The sequence below is a fragment of the Chelonoidis abingdonii genome, chromosome 1 (genome assembly GCF_003597395.2).
Source record: "Chelonoidis abingdonii isolate Lonesome George chromosome 1, CheloAbing_2.0, whole genome shotgun sequence".
Classification (NCBI taxonomy): Eukaryota; Metazoa; Chordata; order Testudines; family Testudinidae; genus Chelonoidis; species Chelonoidis abingdonii.
In genome coordinates, this window is record NC_133769.1 from 340,005,904 (window position 1) to 340,024,445 (window position 18,542).

Consider the following 18,542-nt stretch of genomic DNA (forward strand, 5'->3'; position numbering starts at 1 on the left):
TCCTTAGAGGTGACATACTCCAACTGAACTCAATAAATGCATATGCATCTAAGGCAGTGGTGGGCAACCTGTAGCCTGTGGGCCACATGCATCCCATAAGGGTAAGATGATTGCGGGCTGCGAGACATTTTGCAGACGTTGACCATCCTCAGGCACAGCCCCCTGCAGCTTCCAGTGGCCGCGATTCGCTATTCCCGACCAATGGGAGCTGCGGTTGCCCACCACTGATCTAAGGCCTTCTCTACGTGTGTCACTCAGGAAACCTAAGTCAGTTCAATTGAAGGTGCAAAGTCAATGCACATTAATTGAAGTGTGTTAACCCCCGTGTGGATGCTCTCATTCAGGAGAGAACTAAGGCAACTTTACTCCTGGTGAGTGAGAGCATCCACATGGGAGTTTAATGGGCTTTAATTTAGGTGCATTGACTTCAACTGAGGGTGTGATTTGCCTTAGCTTTCCTGAAAGTCCCCCACATACACATGGTCTATGGGTAGTATATGTTCCTAAATGCTTAGAAATATTAATCCCTTTTGGATGTGCGTGTTTCAGCCCTTACATTGTGTAGACTCTTACATTATAGTTTTCTAATTTCCTTCAGTATTTTTTTTTTAAATTCTAGTTTATAAACATTTGAAAATCAGAGTTAATTCTTCATATTAAAGGGCCAAACCTTGAATTCTTTGCTTAGGCATTGCTTTGTTAAAGCTCCAAGAAGGGGAAAGATTGTCCGTGGTTAGGGTATTAGCCTGAGCCTTGGGTTCAGTTCCTTGCTTTGCTGCAGACTTCCTGTGTGACTTCGGGAGAGTTGCCTTGGTCTCTTTGTGCCTTAATTCCTCGTTGTACAGTGGGGATCTACCTCACGGGTGCTGTGAGGATAAATATCGTTAAAGCCTCATTACTATGGTACTGAGTGTCGCGTATCTGTAGATACTTTCATGAGATTTTTGTCTACATGCAAACTGAGGAAAGGACTACATCTTTTAGATACTGCCTTACTTTGAGGGCAAGAGAAAAGCAGCCCGTGCCACACCCTGTACAGGGACATAATGTACCTGCTGGCTGGAGTGAAGGATGGGATGTAGCTCTGTCTTCTTCCCAGCCTTCCTGGCCCCCTTTGGCATGGCTAGCTCTGTCCAGCAGCATTAGACCTGCTCACTCCTCCATTCACTTGGCAGCACCTGTCCTTGCTTGGGAAGGTGGGCAGTGCTTTTCTCCCCGGTCTCCTGGCACAGCATGCTGGGGCATAATGCCATCTGGCCCATTGCAAGGAGCTCAAAAGATAGTCGACAGTGATTAATAATACCAGGAGTAAGGTCACTGTGTCAAAAGACAGAATCTCAGTCCAATTTGGGGTCTTGCCTGGACATTCTGTGTGAGTCAGGTATGAGAATAATCTCTCTGTAACTATTTACACTTGTATTGAGTGGTGCTGTAATTTTTCGAAGTACACTGAGCTGTATGTCACTCTTAGGGGGTATCCTATCCCTCTCCATCAGTGACCGACCCTACCCTCACTGCGGAAGCATTAGACGAGACCATCGCTGGATTTGACACCGTGGAGGAGCTGCTCAAGCACTTTAATCCAGAGTCATGGCAGGAAGATCTCGAAAATCTGTACACAGACACTGGACATCATTATCGAGGCAGGAGCTACCGTGACAGAAAGTCCAAAGGTAGGAGGAGATACTGTACATGTTCTTAATTCCAGGTGTTTTCTGTACACTTCTCACAAATGCCCTTTGATTGCTTATCAAGTTCAGATTCAGACACCGTTACTGAGGCTGGAGTCAATGGGACTAATTTCAGAGCAAAGAATTACCCAGCACAAGTAAGGACAGAAGAATTTGAACCTTAATCATTTTCAGTCTGTTTGATTAAGATATTTATCACCCACATCAACAAGCTGGCTTCAGTCTGTTAATATTCACAAATGAAAACACAGACACCTGAAATTATGTATGTTAAGGACAGATAGTTTTAAACTTCACTCTAAAGTATTATTTTGCATGTAAGACATAGGATTCCTGAACTCTCACCCACCTTTAAACACTCTGTTTTAGGATTGTTCTGTATTGAGTGGGAGATAATTACATCTATCACATTGTACTTAAGGAAGCATCTGGCACAAACACCTGCATGTGCAGCTGTTTTGGGGTTTTTTTAGGATATGAACATCTGACTCATTTCCATTATGTAGACAGGGAACATTATTGTGGTTTAGTATTTTTAACTGTAGTTGAACAAGGTGTGCATCTCTGGATTATGTGTTTCTTTTCTCTCCTTTGGTACAATCCATCCATCAAATGCTAACGTAAAAGAATGTTAAGCTAATGACACGAACCAATAATGAAGAAGCAGTGAATAGAAGGTCCAGCCATGACCTTGAAGAAATAAGCACAATGCTGCCCACTGAAATTGTGCTGTGTGGTGGTGGAGGTATCCTGAGGTCTAGCTCAGTTCTTCTACGTGCTCATCGCTGTAGATTTTAACAGCTACTCTAATGAAATGTTTGACTCCGATTATGAACTTTCTTATTACTCTTATCCTACATTACATATTCAATATACATGCATTCTTATATGTTTTGCTGAATATTTTTCTTAAATAATTAGCAAATTATGGGTCTGCTTATGCAAGCCCTTCTGCCTATGGAATTCCCATTTCATTGCAGTTTGTGCAAGGGGAGGCATAAGTTTTGTCTTTTTTATTTATTTTAGGATCAGCACTGAAAATAATATTTGCAGTTAAACTTCAGCAGCTGAGACCTTAGTATAATTTGATCTGAAACTGGACACATATAGGCCTACATTTTCAAAAGCGACTGGTCATTATGGTTGCCTCAATTTTTACCTGCCCAGCCTTAAAGGAGCCTGATTTTAAGAAAGTGCTTAGCAACTACTCTTTGAAAACCAGGCCCCTTTAAGGCACCCCAAAAATGTAAGCAATCAAAACCTCTACACATTTTTGAAAATGTAGGCCACATTTCTTCTGTTTAGTTTGTATTAAATCCTGGGACCAATCTGATCACATTTGGAGGCCAGTGAAACAGAATAAGCTATGTGTCTCCTATTCCCAGACTGGAATCAGCGCTAATGGAAATGTACATAAAAGACAAAAAAGGAGCTGATTTGATTTTAATAGAGGCTGACAAGAGACCCTGATCTCTTACTGAGTTTTCTATCTAGATTTCACTTGAGTCTCAGATTAAATCTGATCCCAGTGCAAACGTACTGTATCTAAAGCAATGTGTGCTGTGTTTTATCCATTTTGATCAGATTGGCTCCAAGTACTGATCCGATCTTTCTGGTTGTCTGCAGGAAATCTGGAGTAATTAGGGTTTCTCCATTGAGTACAATGGAATTCAACTCTTTGGCCTAGCAAACTGCTATGAATAAGTAAAGAGTTTGCCAATTTATTTCTTAATTCAGGATGTTTTTGTTAAAGGAATGAGTTGTGGGTTTTTTCTCCTCCTTTCTTCCAAGAAAAGGATGGATTCTCTGCTACAAATACTATACATTTCAGTCCAAAATGATTATATTAGTTATAAACTTGGTGTGACACTTTCTCAGGGTGCCAAAGACTGGGTCACCATGTTACTCTCCTCTCTCCGCCCCCCAATGAGAGGGAGTCTTTTTTATAGTAGCCAGATGTCAGCTCCCTAACACTGCCTGCCCTTCAGCCTCTCAAGCACTCAGCTTAGGGGCACTCCCAGCCCCTGCTTGATCTACTCCAGTCTGTGAACTCCCCAGAAGCATCCCTGTCATGGGGTGAACCACTCACCGCCAGACTGGCACCTCTTCCTGATACGCTAGGGATTAGCTGGAGGCCAATGCCCCCCTGTCCACGGTTTGCACACTGTCACTTTGTCTCTACTGTCTGCCCACAGCCCCTCTCACAGCTCCAGGAACTGCAATGTCCTCTGTGTGGCACAGCCCTCTGGCCATGTCACTATCCATGTTCCCCCCTTCCGGGCAAGGTTGGCTTCTCGCTAGTCCTAGGCAGTCTTCCCACTCGGTGCCTCTTGGCCAGTGGCTGGTAGGGGAACGTGGGCCCACTCTCTTCTCCAGGTTCCAGCCCAGGCATTCTTAGCTCAGCTATCTGGGCCTTCTCTCTCTCTCACTGCTCTATTCCTGGGTTTCTTCTTACCTCTGGTTCCCCTTCTCTTCCTTGGCCTATCAGTTCCCAAAGCCTCTTCCCAGGGAGTAACTTCAGTCTGCAGTCTCCACTCACTCCTCCCTTTCTCCTGGAAGCATCTGCTGTCTCCCTGCAGCCCATTCTCCTTTCAGCTGCTGGGCTTTATAGACCCCACCTATTCCTGCCCAACTGGGCCTCCTTAACCAGCTGCCTAATGAGTTAATTGGCCCTTGTGGCCTGCATTAAACCCTGCAGAGTGAGTGTGGGGTAGTCACCCCTTATAGTATCTAGCCCCTGTCACTAGACACTCACAGAAATTGCCAGGTAAGCTGTCCCCAAGAGATAGTATATGCAGCTTGACTGGTACAACTCAGGATCAGGTTATTCATAACAACACAGCACTATAATCTACTTATAGCAAAAACAAAAATAAGGTTATTAATAAAGGTTGAGGTTTAAAAGAGTGAGTAAGGATAAGAAGTGGAAACAAAACTGGTTACATATATAAAATAAAACATAAAATGCAATCTTAGGTCTACACTTATTAATATTCCTATTTTATAAAGTAGATTTTCTCCTAAGGATTCAGTCTTTGACAGAGCTAGACAGAGTTTTCAGTCAAAATCAGGATCCAAGTTTTCATGAATATCCCTATGCTTTACAAGGGTTGTCTGCAGTAAATGGATGACAAATGTCTTTTTGTTTCTCCTCATATTTTCCAAAAATCATTGTTTTGACACCCAAAAGATGACCTGTAAGATGCTGGTTCCCCTACTCCTGTGTTTCTGTATACAAACAGACTTTTATTGTGTTGACTTACTACAAAGCTTAATTTGCATGTTACAGAGACATATAGGTATAATCTTCTGTGTGGAAGAAATCTGTTTGGTTAAGTTTTAACATACAAGTTTAATGCATTTAATACTTATACACAGCTTCCTAAATTTCATCTGTATGTACATCTTGCAAATATTATAATGATCAATGCGAAAGAAGCTTTTAATAGATACCTAACGCCATTGGTTTTTTTATTTTTTTTTTATAAATACCGTGAAAGCAGCATGTTGGGGTGTAATGAGTTTGTCAGGCGTGATAGGCGTTGCTGTTACAGAACAGTGAACTCTGCCAGTTGGCATTGAGGGGTTCTTAGGGTCACACCAGGGCTAATAAGAAATGCTCATACTTGAAATGTGACAGGAATACAGCCACGTTACGTGTTGAAATCCGATTAGAGAATGGCTTCAAATAAAATCCTTTAAATTAGGAATACTTTAGGGCTTCCAAACAAAGGCTCTGTGGAACTCTAAGGAATATTTATAGGCATTGCAGTAACCTTGCAACCGAAAGAACAATAGATTATATCACCATTTACATGCTTTCTCAGCTTCCAGGTTGGGTTTTATCCTTTGTTCTTGTTTAAAACTGCCCTGAGGCAGATTAGCACAATTTGATATAATCCCTGTGTATCTCTCACAGCATTTTCAGAACATGTCACGTAAATTATATAAATAAATTGCTAATGACTTCACTGTTAGCCTACCCCCTGTGCATACCAAATAGTTCCAGGGAACTGAGTTCAGTGCAGTGTTGCTAGATTTTCAGTCCAATAACATGACCCACATGATAAATGACACTTCAAATGTAATATTTTTAGAGTTGGCAATCAATACAGATTGAAAGAAGAACAATACGAAGAAGAACTAACACACATACTGCAATTCCTGCAATGACCTTTTAAAGTTTGGGACTACCCTGATCAAATTTATATATCTGACAATTGCAATCCATACACAAAATCTGATCTCACAACACTCTTTATTTATTTATACTATTTATGTGAGATATCGGTGTCAGGTGTAAATCTCTAAAAATTGCATTCATTGTTTGAAATTTCATGCTGTGTATATGTACTACTGTTTGTAGTTCACTAGTCATACAGAAGTTTATTACATAATCTCAATGAAATCAAATCTAGGGGAAATTTTTGGGGTATAGTATTTGCATTTTCAAAATACATAAGTCATGCCCAGGTAAAAACTGTATACAAATATCATGTCACTTCCTCTGCAAAGAAATATAACAAGTAAATATTAGAAACAATCTTTGCTGTGATTTTCAAAAAAATGTGAAAGGTTTGATAGTCAGATCTATATCTTAGAACAGGAAACTCGAAGCATATGAATATCCAGCCTTAAAGCGATTATGAAGAGATGGTTGTACCATATAGAGGAGATCAGTAGCAAAATAAATTTCTGTATATTTGCAATAATATTTTACGGTGGGCTTCAATGTCATAATAATTTGGCCATTTTTAATAGACAGGTTCCTAGAATGGGTATCACAACTAGCACATTATTTCATAATTACTTCAGTACAGTAGTAGTGGATATAAAAAGAGAACAGCCATCCTGTGCAAAGGAGGGCGTACTTCTAGACAAAGCATGTGTTCTCTATCATTACACAGCACTGAACTTTTGTCACTTAATCTCTTGTCTATATCTTTATTTTAAAAAAAATCTTAAGTATTATGTGTATATGAAAATTGCTTCAGAAGTGAAAAAAAACTTTCTTTACAGCTAAAGTACTGACTTTGAATTGGCCTTATATACAAAGATCTAGGAAGAAGGCAGGCATAAGCTATTTCTCAAAACAAAAGTAGATGCAAAAGTCTAGGGAAGATGTGTAGAGAAAGGGTTCAGCTTCAAAAAGAAATTCTAGTTCACAAATACTCTCACAGCATATGAAAAGATGGGAGTTGCGTTACCAAACGGAGGGTAACTGCTATCGAGCCAATTCTGTTAAGGTGGAAGTGGGCTGTTCTCAACAGTTGACAAGAAGGGGAGGAAATCACTACTTTTGTAGTGCTAATGAGGCCAATGTAAACAAGGTGGCCCATTTCAAACAATAGTGACCCATCCACTCCCAGTCTTAATTCAGGCCTAATTTGATGGCGTCCAGTTTGCAAATTCCAGTTCTGCAGTTTCTCACTGGAGTCTGTTTTTGAAGTTTTTTTTGTTGAAGAATTGCAACTTTTAAGGCTATTATTGAGTGTCCAGAGAGACTGAAGTGTTCTCCTAATGGTTTGGCTGATGTGGTTAGGTCCTATAAAGGTGTCCCTTGAATATATATGCGGATAGAGCTGGCACCAGGATTTGTTGCAGGGTTTGGTTCCTGGGTTAGTGCTTTTGTTGTGTGTAGTTGCAAATACTCATCAGCGACACCATCAGGGGCTCGTTCACCTGCACATCTATCAATGTGATATATGCCATCATGTTCCAGCAGTGCCCCTCTGCCATGTACATTGGCCAAACTAGACAGTCTCTATGCAAAATAATAAATTGACACAAATCTGACATCAGGAATTATAATATTCAAAAACCAGTAGAAGAACACTTCAGTCTCCCTGGACACTTGATAACAGACTTAAAATTGGCAATTCTTCAACAAAAAAACTTCAAAAACAGACTCCAGCGAGAAACTGCAGAACTGGAATTAATTTGCAAACTGGACACCATCAAATTAGGCCTGAATAAAGATTGGGAGTGGACGGGTCACTGCAAAAACTAATTTGCTCCTGCTGATACTCACACCTTCTTGTCAACTGTTTGAAATGGGCCACCTGGTTTACATTGGCCTCATTAGCACTACAAAAGTGATTTCCACCCCTTCTTGTCAACTTTTAAGAATAACCCACTTCCACCTTAATTGAATTGGCTCGTTAGCAGTGACCCCTCCCATTTTGTAAGGCAACTCCCATCTTTTCATATGCTGTGTATTTATACCTCCCTACTGTATGTTCCACTCCATGCATCTGATGGAGTGGGTTCTGGACCATGAAAGCTTATGCCCAGATAAATTTGTTAGGCTCTAAGATGCCACAAGGACTCCTTCTTGTTTTTGCTGATACAGACTAACATGGCTACCACTGTGAAATAATCTCAGTAAACAAGAACATACATTCTGGCACTGAAGGACGCTGCACAGGCCTGAGCTCCCACACTTTCTCTCTTTGCTTATTTTATTTTGAGACAATCATATGCAAAAAGCCTTCAGCTATCAGAAGAAATTAATCAGGTGGGACGTTCCTGAGATAACATATGTATACAGTGACAGCTTTACAAGTTACATAAATAAACAAATCAGGCTCTGCTCTAAAGGGGGGAAAGAGAAAGAAGCACAGGGACCACAAGTCTGGATGGAACTTTCCCAACTTATATGAAGTAATGACCAAATGAATATATCAGTTCCCGAAATTGTGGCAGTTCACTGTGCGCATAACCACAGCTTCTATTTATCATTAATTAAAATTATTTAGCAAGAAATTAAATAAAATGTGAACTGAAGAATTTCATTTCTCAGGGGTTTGCAAACAGTAGCCAATAAATTATTGCAAACATCCATGTACTCTTCCTTGAAAGGTTCTGGGATAGTTGCCAGCAAGTTACAGTGCATCAGACATTAAATACAAACAGCACAAATTCAAAATGTCTCTGCTTTAATGGCAAATATGTATACTCTGAGTTCATGAGATACCACCTCAAATAACTGCTAATTATCTAAATGCACGCATTCTACTGTAAGCCCTGAACAAACAGAATACCCCTCCACCCATAGTCAGGAATTACTTTAGCTATACTTTGCAAAGTGCCCAGTCGTTTCATAATATAACTCAGGCCGAGTGATAATGCATCTTCTTCCCCACTGTGGCAAATGGGATATTTTCTGTCATAGGTGCCAACTCCATTGGTGCTGTGCGGCTGAAGCACCCACAGGAAAAAAAAAGTGGGTGCTCAGCACCCACTGGCCACAGCTGCCGCCAATCAGCTGTTTGGTGGCTGGGAGGGATGCGTTTGGGGGAAGACGGAGAGCAGGGAGCAGTGGTCGGATGGAGCCTCAGGAGTAGGATTAGAGCAGGGTAGGAAGAGGCGAGCGACGGCGGAGCCTCAGGGGAGAGAGCGGAGTGGGATGGGAACAGGTGAAGTGAGTGTGGGACCTCAGGGGAAGGGGTGGAGTGGGAGCAGGAAGATGCAGAGCGAGGGCATGGCCTCGGGGGAGGGACGGAGTTTGGGCAGGGCCTTGGGGTGGAGCATCCCCGGGGAAAAAGAAGACTCAGCACCTATGTTTCCCGTTACTGTATGTGAAGTTACTGGGGATGCTTAGAGCAAACGTCACTGCAATAGAAAGCTTTAGAAAGTGATGGTTTGGGCCTGTTCATACTACTTCACCCACTCCCTGGACATAATTGGTGTCCCAGTTTGTAATAGGAACATGTATTGTCAACCTTTGTTCCCATGGACAGTTATAATCCCACTGAAATTTCTGCCCTCTCCATCTTAAATGGTATTTGCTGTATCAGAGAGTTTTATCTGCGAACTGTGAGTATAGTGGAAATCCAAATGCAGCATCCTTTTCTTCTAGTTGCCACTAAGAAAGATTTGATAAATCTTAAAGTTCTCAAATATACTGCATTTATATTGAATGTGTCATGGGATTAAAAATGTAGAAGAAAATATCTGTTGCTATTAGACATTTATTGAGGATTTACCTCTGAGGGCCAGCTCCTTAGTTGGGGTAAAACAGAATAACTTCATTGAGACCAATGGGATTATGTCTGTTTACACCAACAGACGATTTGGCTCTGTTAAGTAAATGTGGGATTGAATCCTCAGCAACTTAGAGTAGCTTCTGTGCTGTTGAAAATTGCAGTGGCGTATTGTGTCCCACATATACACCTGTGGTCTAAATTCACAAAGGGAGTTAGGTTCCTAAATCCCAGAATCAGGCAGCAGTGGTTTTCACAAAACCATGCACTCGGCTGCTGCCTAACCCAGGATGTGCCTAAACTCAATCAGTGCCAAAGTTTTTGCAGTGAAAATTCCCTGGCTGCCTCTGAGCATGCACAGTGCTGCCTCACTCTAGGCATCTGGATGTCTAAGCCACAGAGTGATTCACAAACTGGGGAAGATAAGTGTTCTTCTACCTAACTTACCTGTGGGGCCAGATCCATTATAACTTTTAGCCCAGTGGTTCAGGTATTCATCTTGAATGTGGGAGACCCCCAGTTTCTTCCTCCAACTGAGGGGGAGAACAGATCTGAACAGCAATCTACCACCTTTCAGTTGAATAACCCTAGCCACTGGGCTATAGGATATTCTGATGTTGGGCTCTCTCAGTCTCTCCTGTTGAAGTTGTTCTGCTTTGGAGTAAGAAAAGGGTTTGGGGGCCAGGGAGAGAGAGCACATATATATGAGAATGACTTTATAGTTGGTGGTTAGAGCATCCGCAGGCTGTGGGAGAACCAGGATCTCCTCCTGCTCTAGTAACTCTAATTATTTATCCACAGGAGAGACTGAGGTAGCCCCACATCAGAATATCTATAGTTCAGTGGTTAGGGCACTCACCTGAGAGGTAGCAGATCCCTGGTCAAATCCCTTCTTCCTGTCAGGTGGAGAGAGTTTACTTGAACTGCTGGGGGTCTCCCACGTTCTAAGTGAGTGTCCTAACCACTGGATTAAGCATTATCAGGAGGTGGTGGCAGGCAGCAGTGGCAAGAAATTCCCTAGGTGCCAGACTCCAGCAGAGGAGTCACAGCTGAATTCCCTGACAGGCTTTAGGACACATACCTCTCCTTGGCATCTCCCATTGGCTAGTGTAGGTGGGGAGGGCCTAGTGTTCTGGCTTTTGTGAATCACATTCTTAGGCACTTTTCGCCTCCATTTATTGTATAGAAACCTTGAGTGCCTAACATAGGCTTTGTGAATCCCAGTGATTTTTCCAGACACCCAAAAGTTAGGCATGGTGACACTGCTCACCATCATACATATGTCTCTTTGTGAATCTAGCCCCGGTATGTCAAGGAAGCCTAGATTTTAGGAATTGAAATGTTGGTCCATTAATCTAATGCAATGTTCAGGTGCAGACACTGGTGTGTGCACTGACACTTGCAAAATACTTGCTAACACTTCAATAATCTGCTACCCACATGCGTGCACGTTTGCTTGCACAAAAACATATGTTCAGCTACTTAAATTAGGAGTGTGTGAGTGTTGGAATTTTTAGCCCAACACGTGCATGTTAATGCACTCACAACAGGAGGCCAGAAGAAATGTATTTCTAACTGATTGAACTATGACCTTGGGTGAGTCACTCAATTTCCCTACACCCCAGTTCCCCAGCTATAGAATGGAGAAACTAGCACTTTCCTACCTCACAGGGGCCATATCAGTACCTACACCTGAATGTTTTTTTTCAAAAAAAATAAAAAAAGGGCATAACAAGATCCTCCTTGGATTTGAAAACGGAGTGTGGCTAGTAGCAGAGGTCTCTCTTCCCAGATCCTTGTCACTCATACGAACAAGGCCCCTTTCAAATTAGCAGCAATAGTAGTCTGTGACCCCGATTCAATAAAATATCTCTGTTCAGGATAGCATTTAATCACATGCTTAATTTTAAGCAGTGCTTAAATCTGACTGAAATCAATGTTTCAAGTTAAGCACATACTTAAGAGCTGTCCTCGGTAGGAATGGATTTAAGCAGGTGCTTAAATTGGGGGTCTAATACTTTATCTCCCAGCTTGCTGCTCTATTGTAGTCTTCAACGTCTCTCTTTGCCTATAAAATGAATGAATGTCCTTTGCAAAAATTCTGTAATTTCAGTTTTGAAGCTATGTGCAGCCCATCTGACGAACCTTTTAGTTCCAGTTTTAAATTAAGGACCCCAGTGGTTTCAATCCCTTGATAAGGAAAGCATCAGGATTTCACATCAAGACTGGGTTACCTTTTAGTCATAGCAGTGAAATGATGCATGAAGCTGTCTGTACTGTTGGATCTCATTGTTATATAAATGAAGAAATGAACTGGCTCCAGAAAGTAAAACAATTCTGAGACCGAAGAAAAGCTTAAATCTGGGCTTTCTGGAGAGGGCGTTCTTGAGAGAATTTTCTTTTGTTAATGATTTACAAATGGAGTTTTAAAGTCACTTAAGCAGTGAGAGCAGTTCTTATGTATCTCTGTGGTAGGATCAGAATGTGGCATTTCTGTTAAGACCATGTATGTTGCCTGCTTAGTTTGTCCCACCTTGCTAGGGCAGAATCCAAAATGAACTTCAGTATTATTTCTAGGTGACATTTGTAGTGGGTGACCTGAGCGCTTCTTAATCCCTTTATATCTGGACCGTGCTGACAAAAGTATGAGATTCAGAGGTGTTGAGCATTTGCAATGCCTAGTGAAATCAGTGGAATCAGTAGGTTTGGAAGAATCTAGATGAGGATCCAAAAAGTCTTTGTGCATGCATCTTGGAATATTCCTCATATTTTTCTCCGGTGGCTAATGCTAGAAAAATATAGCTAACTAAAATGTATTATTTCATTAGTTGATTTAGAGTTCTTTATATTTACTCATCCCAGGGGTGAAAGTAAAATTGAAAACTTACTGGTATGGGGGCCGTCTCTGCGCCCCTACCCACTGGAAGGAGTGGGGCCTCAGGCAGAAGGGGCAGGGCTGAGGGGGTCAGCATCCCCCAGCAGCCCTTCCAGGCTGCCTGGCCCACGCCACCCAGGGCTCCAGCAGCAATTTAAAGGGCCTGGGGCTCCGGCCATTGCTGCTGCTACTGCATCAGTGGCTGGAGCCCCGGGTCCTTTTAAATTACCAGCCCCAGGGCAGCTGCTCCTTTTGCCGCCCCTCTTTTGGCACCCTGGGGGGGAAAAAGGGGAAGTGATGATAAAACACTGCTGCAGCAGCGCTTTAAGCAGGGTCTTTGCCACGGCAGCACTTAAGGACTCTCCATAAAGCACTGCTGCGGCAGTGTTTTAACGTCGCTGCCCCTTTTGTGCTCCCCCACCGGTGGCTCTGCCACTAGGGACCTGGCAGGGCCACCGACGGGGGGCACAAAAGCAGAAGCGATGTTGAAGTAAGGCGCTAGGAGCCGGTACCTGCAGCCACTTTTTACCTGTACGCCATACTGCCTTACTTTCACCCCTGGCCCATCCCAAGCTGTGGGGAGATGCTTTTGCTATAAATAACCAGTCCTATTATTTTGCGTCATTGTCATTAAACTACAACCCTTCTGAAATGCCCAAGAACACAATTATTCCACTACACCCTTCTCCCCTTTCTCTCCATGGTCCCTGGCCCAGAAAAAACCTGAGGGAAAAGGCCTTGTAAAGTTTTAAAGGACACCAAATTAAGGCTGTGGCAGGTCAGAATTGAAGACCCTTTATGGAGAATGCCTTGACCTTTAAACTAGGGGGTTTAAGCCCTTTGGCTAGTTGTGGCTGCCACGATGTGACTCGTGTCATATGCTGACATCCTTAAAAAGTGGGCAGCCTCATTCTCCATCAGCTGCAGTCTGAATGTTAAGATATAATCTCATGATGAACTCATTACAGTAATAATCCAGGCTAGCTCAATGTGGCCCCGCAGCACTGGCACATGCTGTGCCCCAGAAGAGATTTGCCCAAGATAGGGGAAAGTTGGTGTCTGTACTGCCGCATTCCATGTGAGCTCCACCAGAGGTGAGTGCCTTTAAAGGATAGATGCTCTATGGGTGGAGGCCAAATGGGTTTTGCAGGCAGTCAGTTCATTCTCTGGGTGCCCCCTCCCCTGCCAGTTTATTCTCTTTTAGAACTGTGATGGCCAGCTGGGTGTGCCCTGGTAGAGTGGGGGATATGGGTGCAGTGCACTGCAGCAAGCCCTCTCTAGGTGAATGACCCATCACTGGCAGCCCTGTGACCTGCATTGTGTCAGCAGATGCCCCTGAAGCCCAGCGCTGAATCAAGCATTGAGTATTTTATTCTAAATTCATCTACAGATATCCCGTTCACAAATGCCACCCTAATGTCTTAAGTTAGCATTAAATAATCCATGCAAGACTGTTTCCCTCCTTATATTTTAAGAATTTAGACTGCAGCACTATAGACATATTCTAACACACGTGTTCGATAGCAGGGGTAGGCACCATACAAGCTTGCCCATTCCACACCTTCATTGCAGCTCACATCTATCCAGCCCATTCCAACCCTAGACTACTTGTTCCAGAATTCTCCACCTTGGATTGATGTGGTACAGTATTGATGCATTAGGACTTGCCCTCCGGAGATACCACTGATCACGACTATAGAATCAGCACCATCTCCATTTGGTCAGTTTTTTTGATTGCCAGTTGGTTAAAGTAATGGTGAACAAACTAAGCTTTGCTTTATCTTTAAACAAAGTTGAATCTGGAAAGTGCTGATGGGAATGATGGGAGCTGGGGGCAGAGGCAACCTTCTTCCCTGTGAAAAAAATTAGCCTGTGGGAACAAGAGTGAGAGGGAGTGGATTTGAAGAGTGACAACAGAGAACAAAATATAATCTGTTGAAACAAAGAAATCAATATTTTTTTATTCTTCCAAGAACGAGCTATGTGCATTTGGAGTGTATTTTCCTCTCGATGCATGTGTGTACTGGTAACTCCCATTGATTTTGTGCTTCTCTCAAGAGGAAGCTATGTACCTTCTTTGTAGGAATATTAGCTCTCTTGAGAGAACAGCTGAGCTTTCATGGTGAGATGATTTTCATGGTATCATAACATGTCCAAAATCCTGATTTATCTGCTAACTTTCCCCCAACTGGGTTAACACATTGCATGAAAAATGAACTAGACTTGAGTGTGTCCACTGGTGCTAATGTCATTTATCTAACCACCGTGCATATGTATCTTGGATAAATAAATATTTCAAAGCCACAATTTAAAGGTGCATGCTATTTATCAATCACTACTTCCTCTGCAGATTGTGTAAATCAGTGTTAATGCAGTGGCTTAGTGGCTTCTCTAGTGCAAATTGTGACTCATTCTCAGCTATAGATTTTACATTTTATAAATTACAAATTAATTTATAATGCATGTTAATGTGTCTTTTCCTACCAGTTACAATTTTCAGTTCAGAGAGTGAACTCTTGCTTGACACAGGGAAGCTGCAGAATTGCATTAGTCAGCTCCCTCCATCTATCGATATATTATTCAACTTTTCATCAACAAATTGAGGGACAGAATCAGAAAACATGAAAAACTAAAAAAAGAACTTCCAAAACTAAAATCAGTGATTTTAGTCCTCTTCTTTTTAATTATAAAATTGGCTTTAGGGAATTTTTATAACATTGTATGGATTTTATAACCATGAATTATAATTATTCTTCAAACCACTGTTGACTGTATTTTTACATCAGGTGACTCACCACAATGGAAAACCTGTGCTTGGAAATTTCAGTGAAATAAGAGTATTTGACAAACTTTTTAAATTATATTTAGACTTTGATATTCTATTATTTAGTGGTATTACAGTAGCAACGATAAGTTCTAACTCAAAATGTGGCTGCATTGTGCTAAGTGCTGTATAAACACATAATAAGCGATAATCTCTGCCTCAGAGCGTTTGCATCTAAAGAGACAAGACAAATGGTGGGAGAGGAAACAGAGGCACAGAGAGGTGAAGAGACTTTCCCCAAGTCACTCAGCAGGTCAGTGACAGAGCAGGGAATAGAACCCAGTCTCCTGACTTCCATCCCAGTGCTTTATCCACTATGATCCTGATCCAGTATCATTAAAGTTTTGTCGTTGACTTCAGTGGAACAGAATTGGGGCTGAGATGACCATGTGCAATCACATAAAAACTGGGTTCCTGGTATTTACCTTTAAAGAAATCACACTGACACTTAATTTATTTTCTGAATGATGCTGCAGGAGCACAACCCTGTGTTGTGACTTCCCATGCAAGAGAACAGTTCACTCTAAGACACTTTCCACTCAAGCTTACAAAGACCACTTTTGCTTTGCAGTTGACCTGGACAGATTGAATGATGATGTGAAACGTTACAGCTGCACTCCAAGGAACTACTCTGTCAATTTAAGGGAGGAACTGAAGCTGACAAATGTAGTTTTCTTTCCCCGCTGCTTCCTGGTCCAGCGCTGTGGGGGGAATTGTGGCTGTGGAACAGTGAACTGGAGATCCTGCACGTGCACGGCAGGGAAAACAGTGAAAAAATATCACGAGGTATTTCATTCTTATGTTTCTTCTTTGTGATTCCTCTGTGGGTTCCATGCTAGAGTGGACTTGGAAATACTATTCCCAGAGCTGTGTGTTCTGCCATCAGTGACTATGTTGGTGCTTCTACAGCATTAAGGATCGGCAAACTCCTTTGAAGGCATTTAAAACTGCATGTGAGATACAGTAAGGCTCACTGTTTGGGGCAGTATGTTTGATGAAACATACCCTGAAACTGGCACTTGCACACAATGGCAACGAGTGGAGTATTAATGCCTAAATGGGAGAAAAACAAATAGGAGCTTTCTAAGTTCTACCTAAGTCACTAGGGAACATGGCTAAGAAAAATACCTTATTCCATAGACAAGAGCAAGGATCAGTGACACTGCCCAGGCTGAGTTTGTGCCAGACACCACACTCGCCTGTAAGAGTTTGTTTTCCTACTTTGTTTAGGTCGCAAGTGAAAAGGAATTTGAGGGACTCTTAATCTGGAGAGGGTGCTTGCTCACATCACAAAACCACTAGCTCAGAAGAGGCGCAGGGCTGGAATACCAGGAGGTTGTTGGAGGTCAAGACCTAGGTGCGTAGGCAGAGTTTGTGGGAAAGCAGGCGCTGTAGTCAGCACCATTACTCACTTTCCTAGGCACAAGGTCTTTCCACAAATTTATTGCAAACTACAGTTGGCTTCAATTCAGCTGCTATAAAGAGCTGGAGCCTAGTTAAAATTGTACCATTTGTTAAGAAAGATACATGAGATGACCCTGGTATAATTACAGACCACAGAACCTTATATCAAGGCTGAGTAAATTAATTGAAAAAATAATTTGGATAAAATAATTGAAAAAAAATGTCTAGTAGATGAATATGAGCTGATAAAAAGAAGCAAGTATGGCTTATATAAAGTATTTATTTGATACCACAGCTTTGTATAACAGTTTAGAGAGAATTTTAAAAGATATGCTCCTTCCTCCTAAGAGTTTACAATCTACAAGACACGATCTGTCATGGATTAGAAACCGGTTAAGAGATAGCAAAAAGTAGGAATAAATGGGCGATTTTCAACATAGAAGGAGGCTAATTTTCAGGTTTCCCAGTCTGTGTTATTTAATGTATTTATTATTGATCTGGAAGTAGGTGAACTGTGAGGTGGCACAATTTGCAGATAATACAAAATTATTTAAGTGAGTCAAGATTAGAGAAGGCTGTGAGAAATTTCAGAAGTACCTAACATAGTGGCTGATTATAATGCAGTATAAACAAATGCCAGGCAGTGCATGTTAGAAGGAACATTGTGTCACAATGCCAGAAAAAAGATTGAAGGCAAAATTCTTACCTGACATGCAACTCCATGCACGGCATGAAAGTCAGAGGAGAATCTGACCCCAGGTATCATTGTGGACAGCTTAGTGAAAACACTTTCTCAGTACACTGGTAGTGAAATAAGCAAATAGTACATTGTACTGTATGAATAGAAAATGATAGCGAAAAACACAGAAAATGTTTATCATGCCATTAAATAAATGTGTGGTTCACCCTTATCTGGAGTACTGCATTCAGTTTTGATCATTAAGTCTGAGAAGAATATGGCTGAAATTGAAAAGGTCTAGAGAAGGGCAACAAATGGAAAACTTCTGTATGAGAAGAGACTGAAAGGCTTAGAACTGTTTAGAGACAAATAAGAGAGGATATGGTAGACGTATATAAAATGAATGAATGGTACAAAGAAGGAATATAAGGCTCTCCGATTTTACCTTCTTTCCTTAACAAAACAAAGGGAGACTCAATGAAGAGAGAGGCAAAATATTTAAAAATATAAATGACAAAAATGATTTTTGTGCACAACAAACCTATAAAAACTACCCCAAAATATTAATGTAGCAAATGGCATAGAAAGATTCAGTGAGGATTAGACTCACAAATATGAACTTCAGTCACATCAACTTCAGGACATAAGACAACTATGGACAGCACTTAGGGAAAAACTTCCCCCATAAACATGCTATTGAATAATTGTTCATCGCTGGGCATTTTGCTGTATATGGTACTGTTGTGATTGAATATTTGCCTAATAAAATAATGGCGAGGCAAGGTGGGTGAGGTAATATCTTTTATTAGACCAACTTCTGTTGGTGAAAGAAACAAGCTTTCAAGCTACACAGAGTTCTTCTTCAGGTTCTGGGTCCAACACAGCTACTATAATATTGCAAATTATTAAACGTTGGTCTGTACTAAACATCTGTCCCAGATCTGGACTTTAGCATACAAAATCTGGGTGTTTATTGTGAACCTTCCCCAAGCTTATTCCCAGCTTGGATTTTTTCTTGCTGCCACCAGGTAAGAATTAGGCTCTTATCAGCCTGGATTCCCCAAATACTCCTTGGGGGACCCCC

At 41.6% G+C, this 18,542-nt stretch overlaps 1 protein-coding gene across 3 annotated transcripts in view; it reads left to right on the forward strand.

Annotated features, from left to right (window-relative positions):
* The window catches only part of PDGFD (platelet derived growth factor D), a 170,886-nt gene that overhangs the window by 138,033 nt on the left and 14,311 nt on the right, over positions 1-18,542 (forward strand). For all 3 annotated transcript variants that reach the window (XM_032771098.2, XM_032771097.2, XM_032771096.1), the window contains 2 exons: positions 1,472-1,673; positions 15,947-16,161. In XM_032771098.2, the coding sequence (XP_032626989.1) occupies positions 1,472-1,673; positions 15,947-16,161 (417 nt within the window). The remainder of the gene's footprint in view (positions 1-1,471; positions 1,674-15,946; positions 16,162-18,542) is intronic.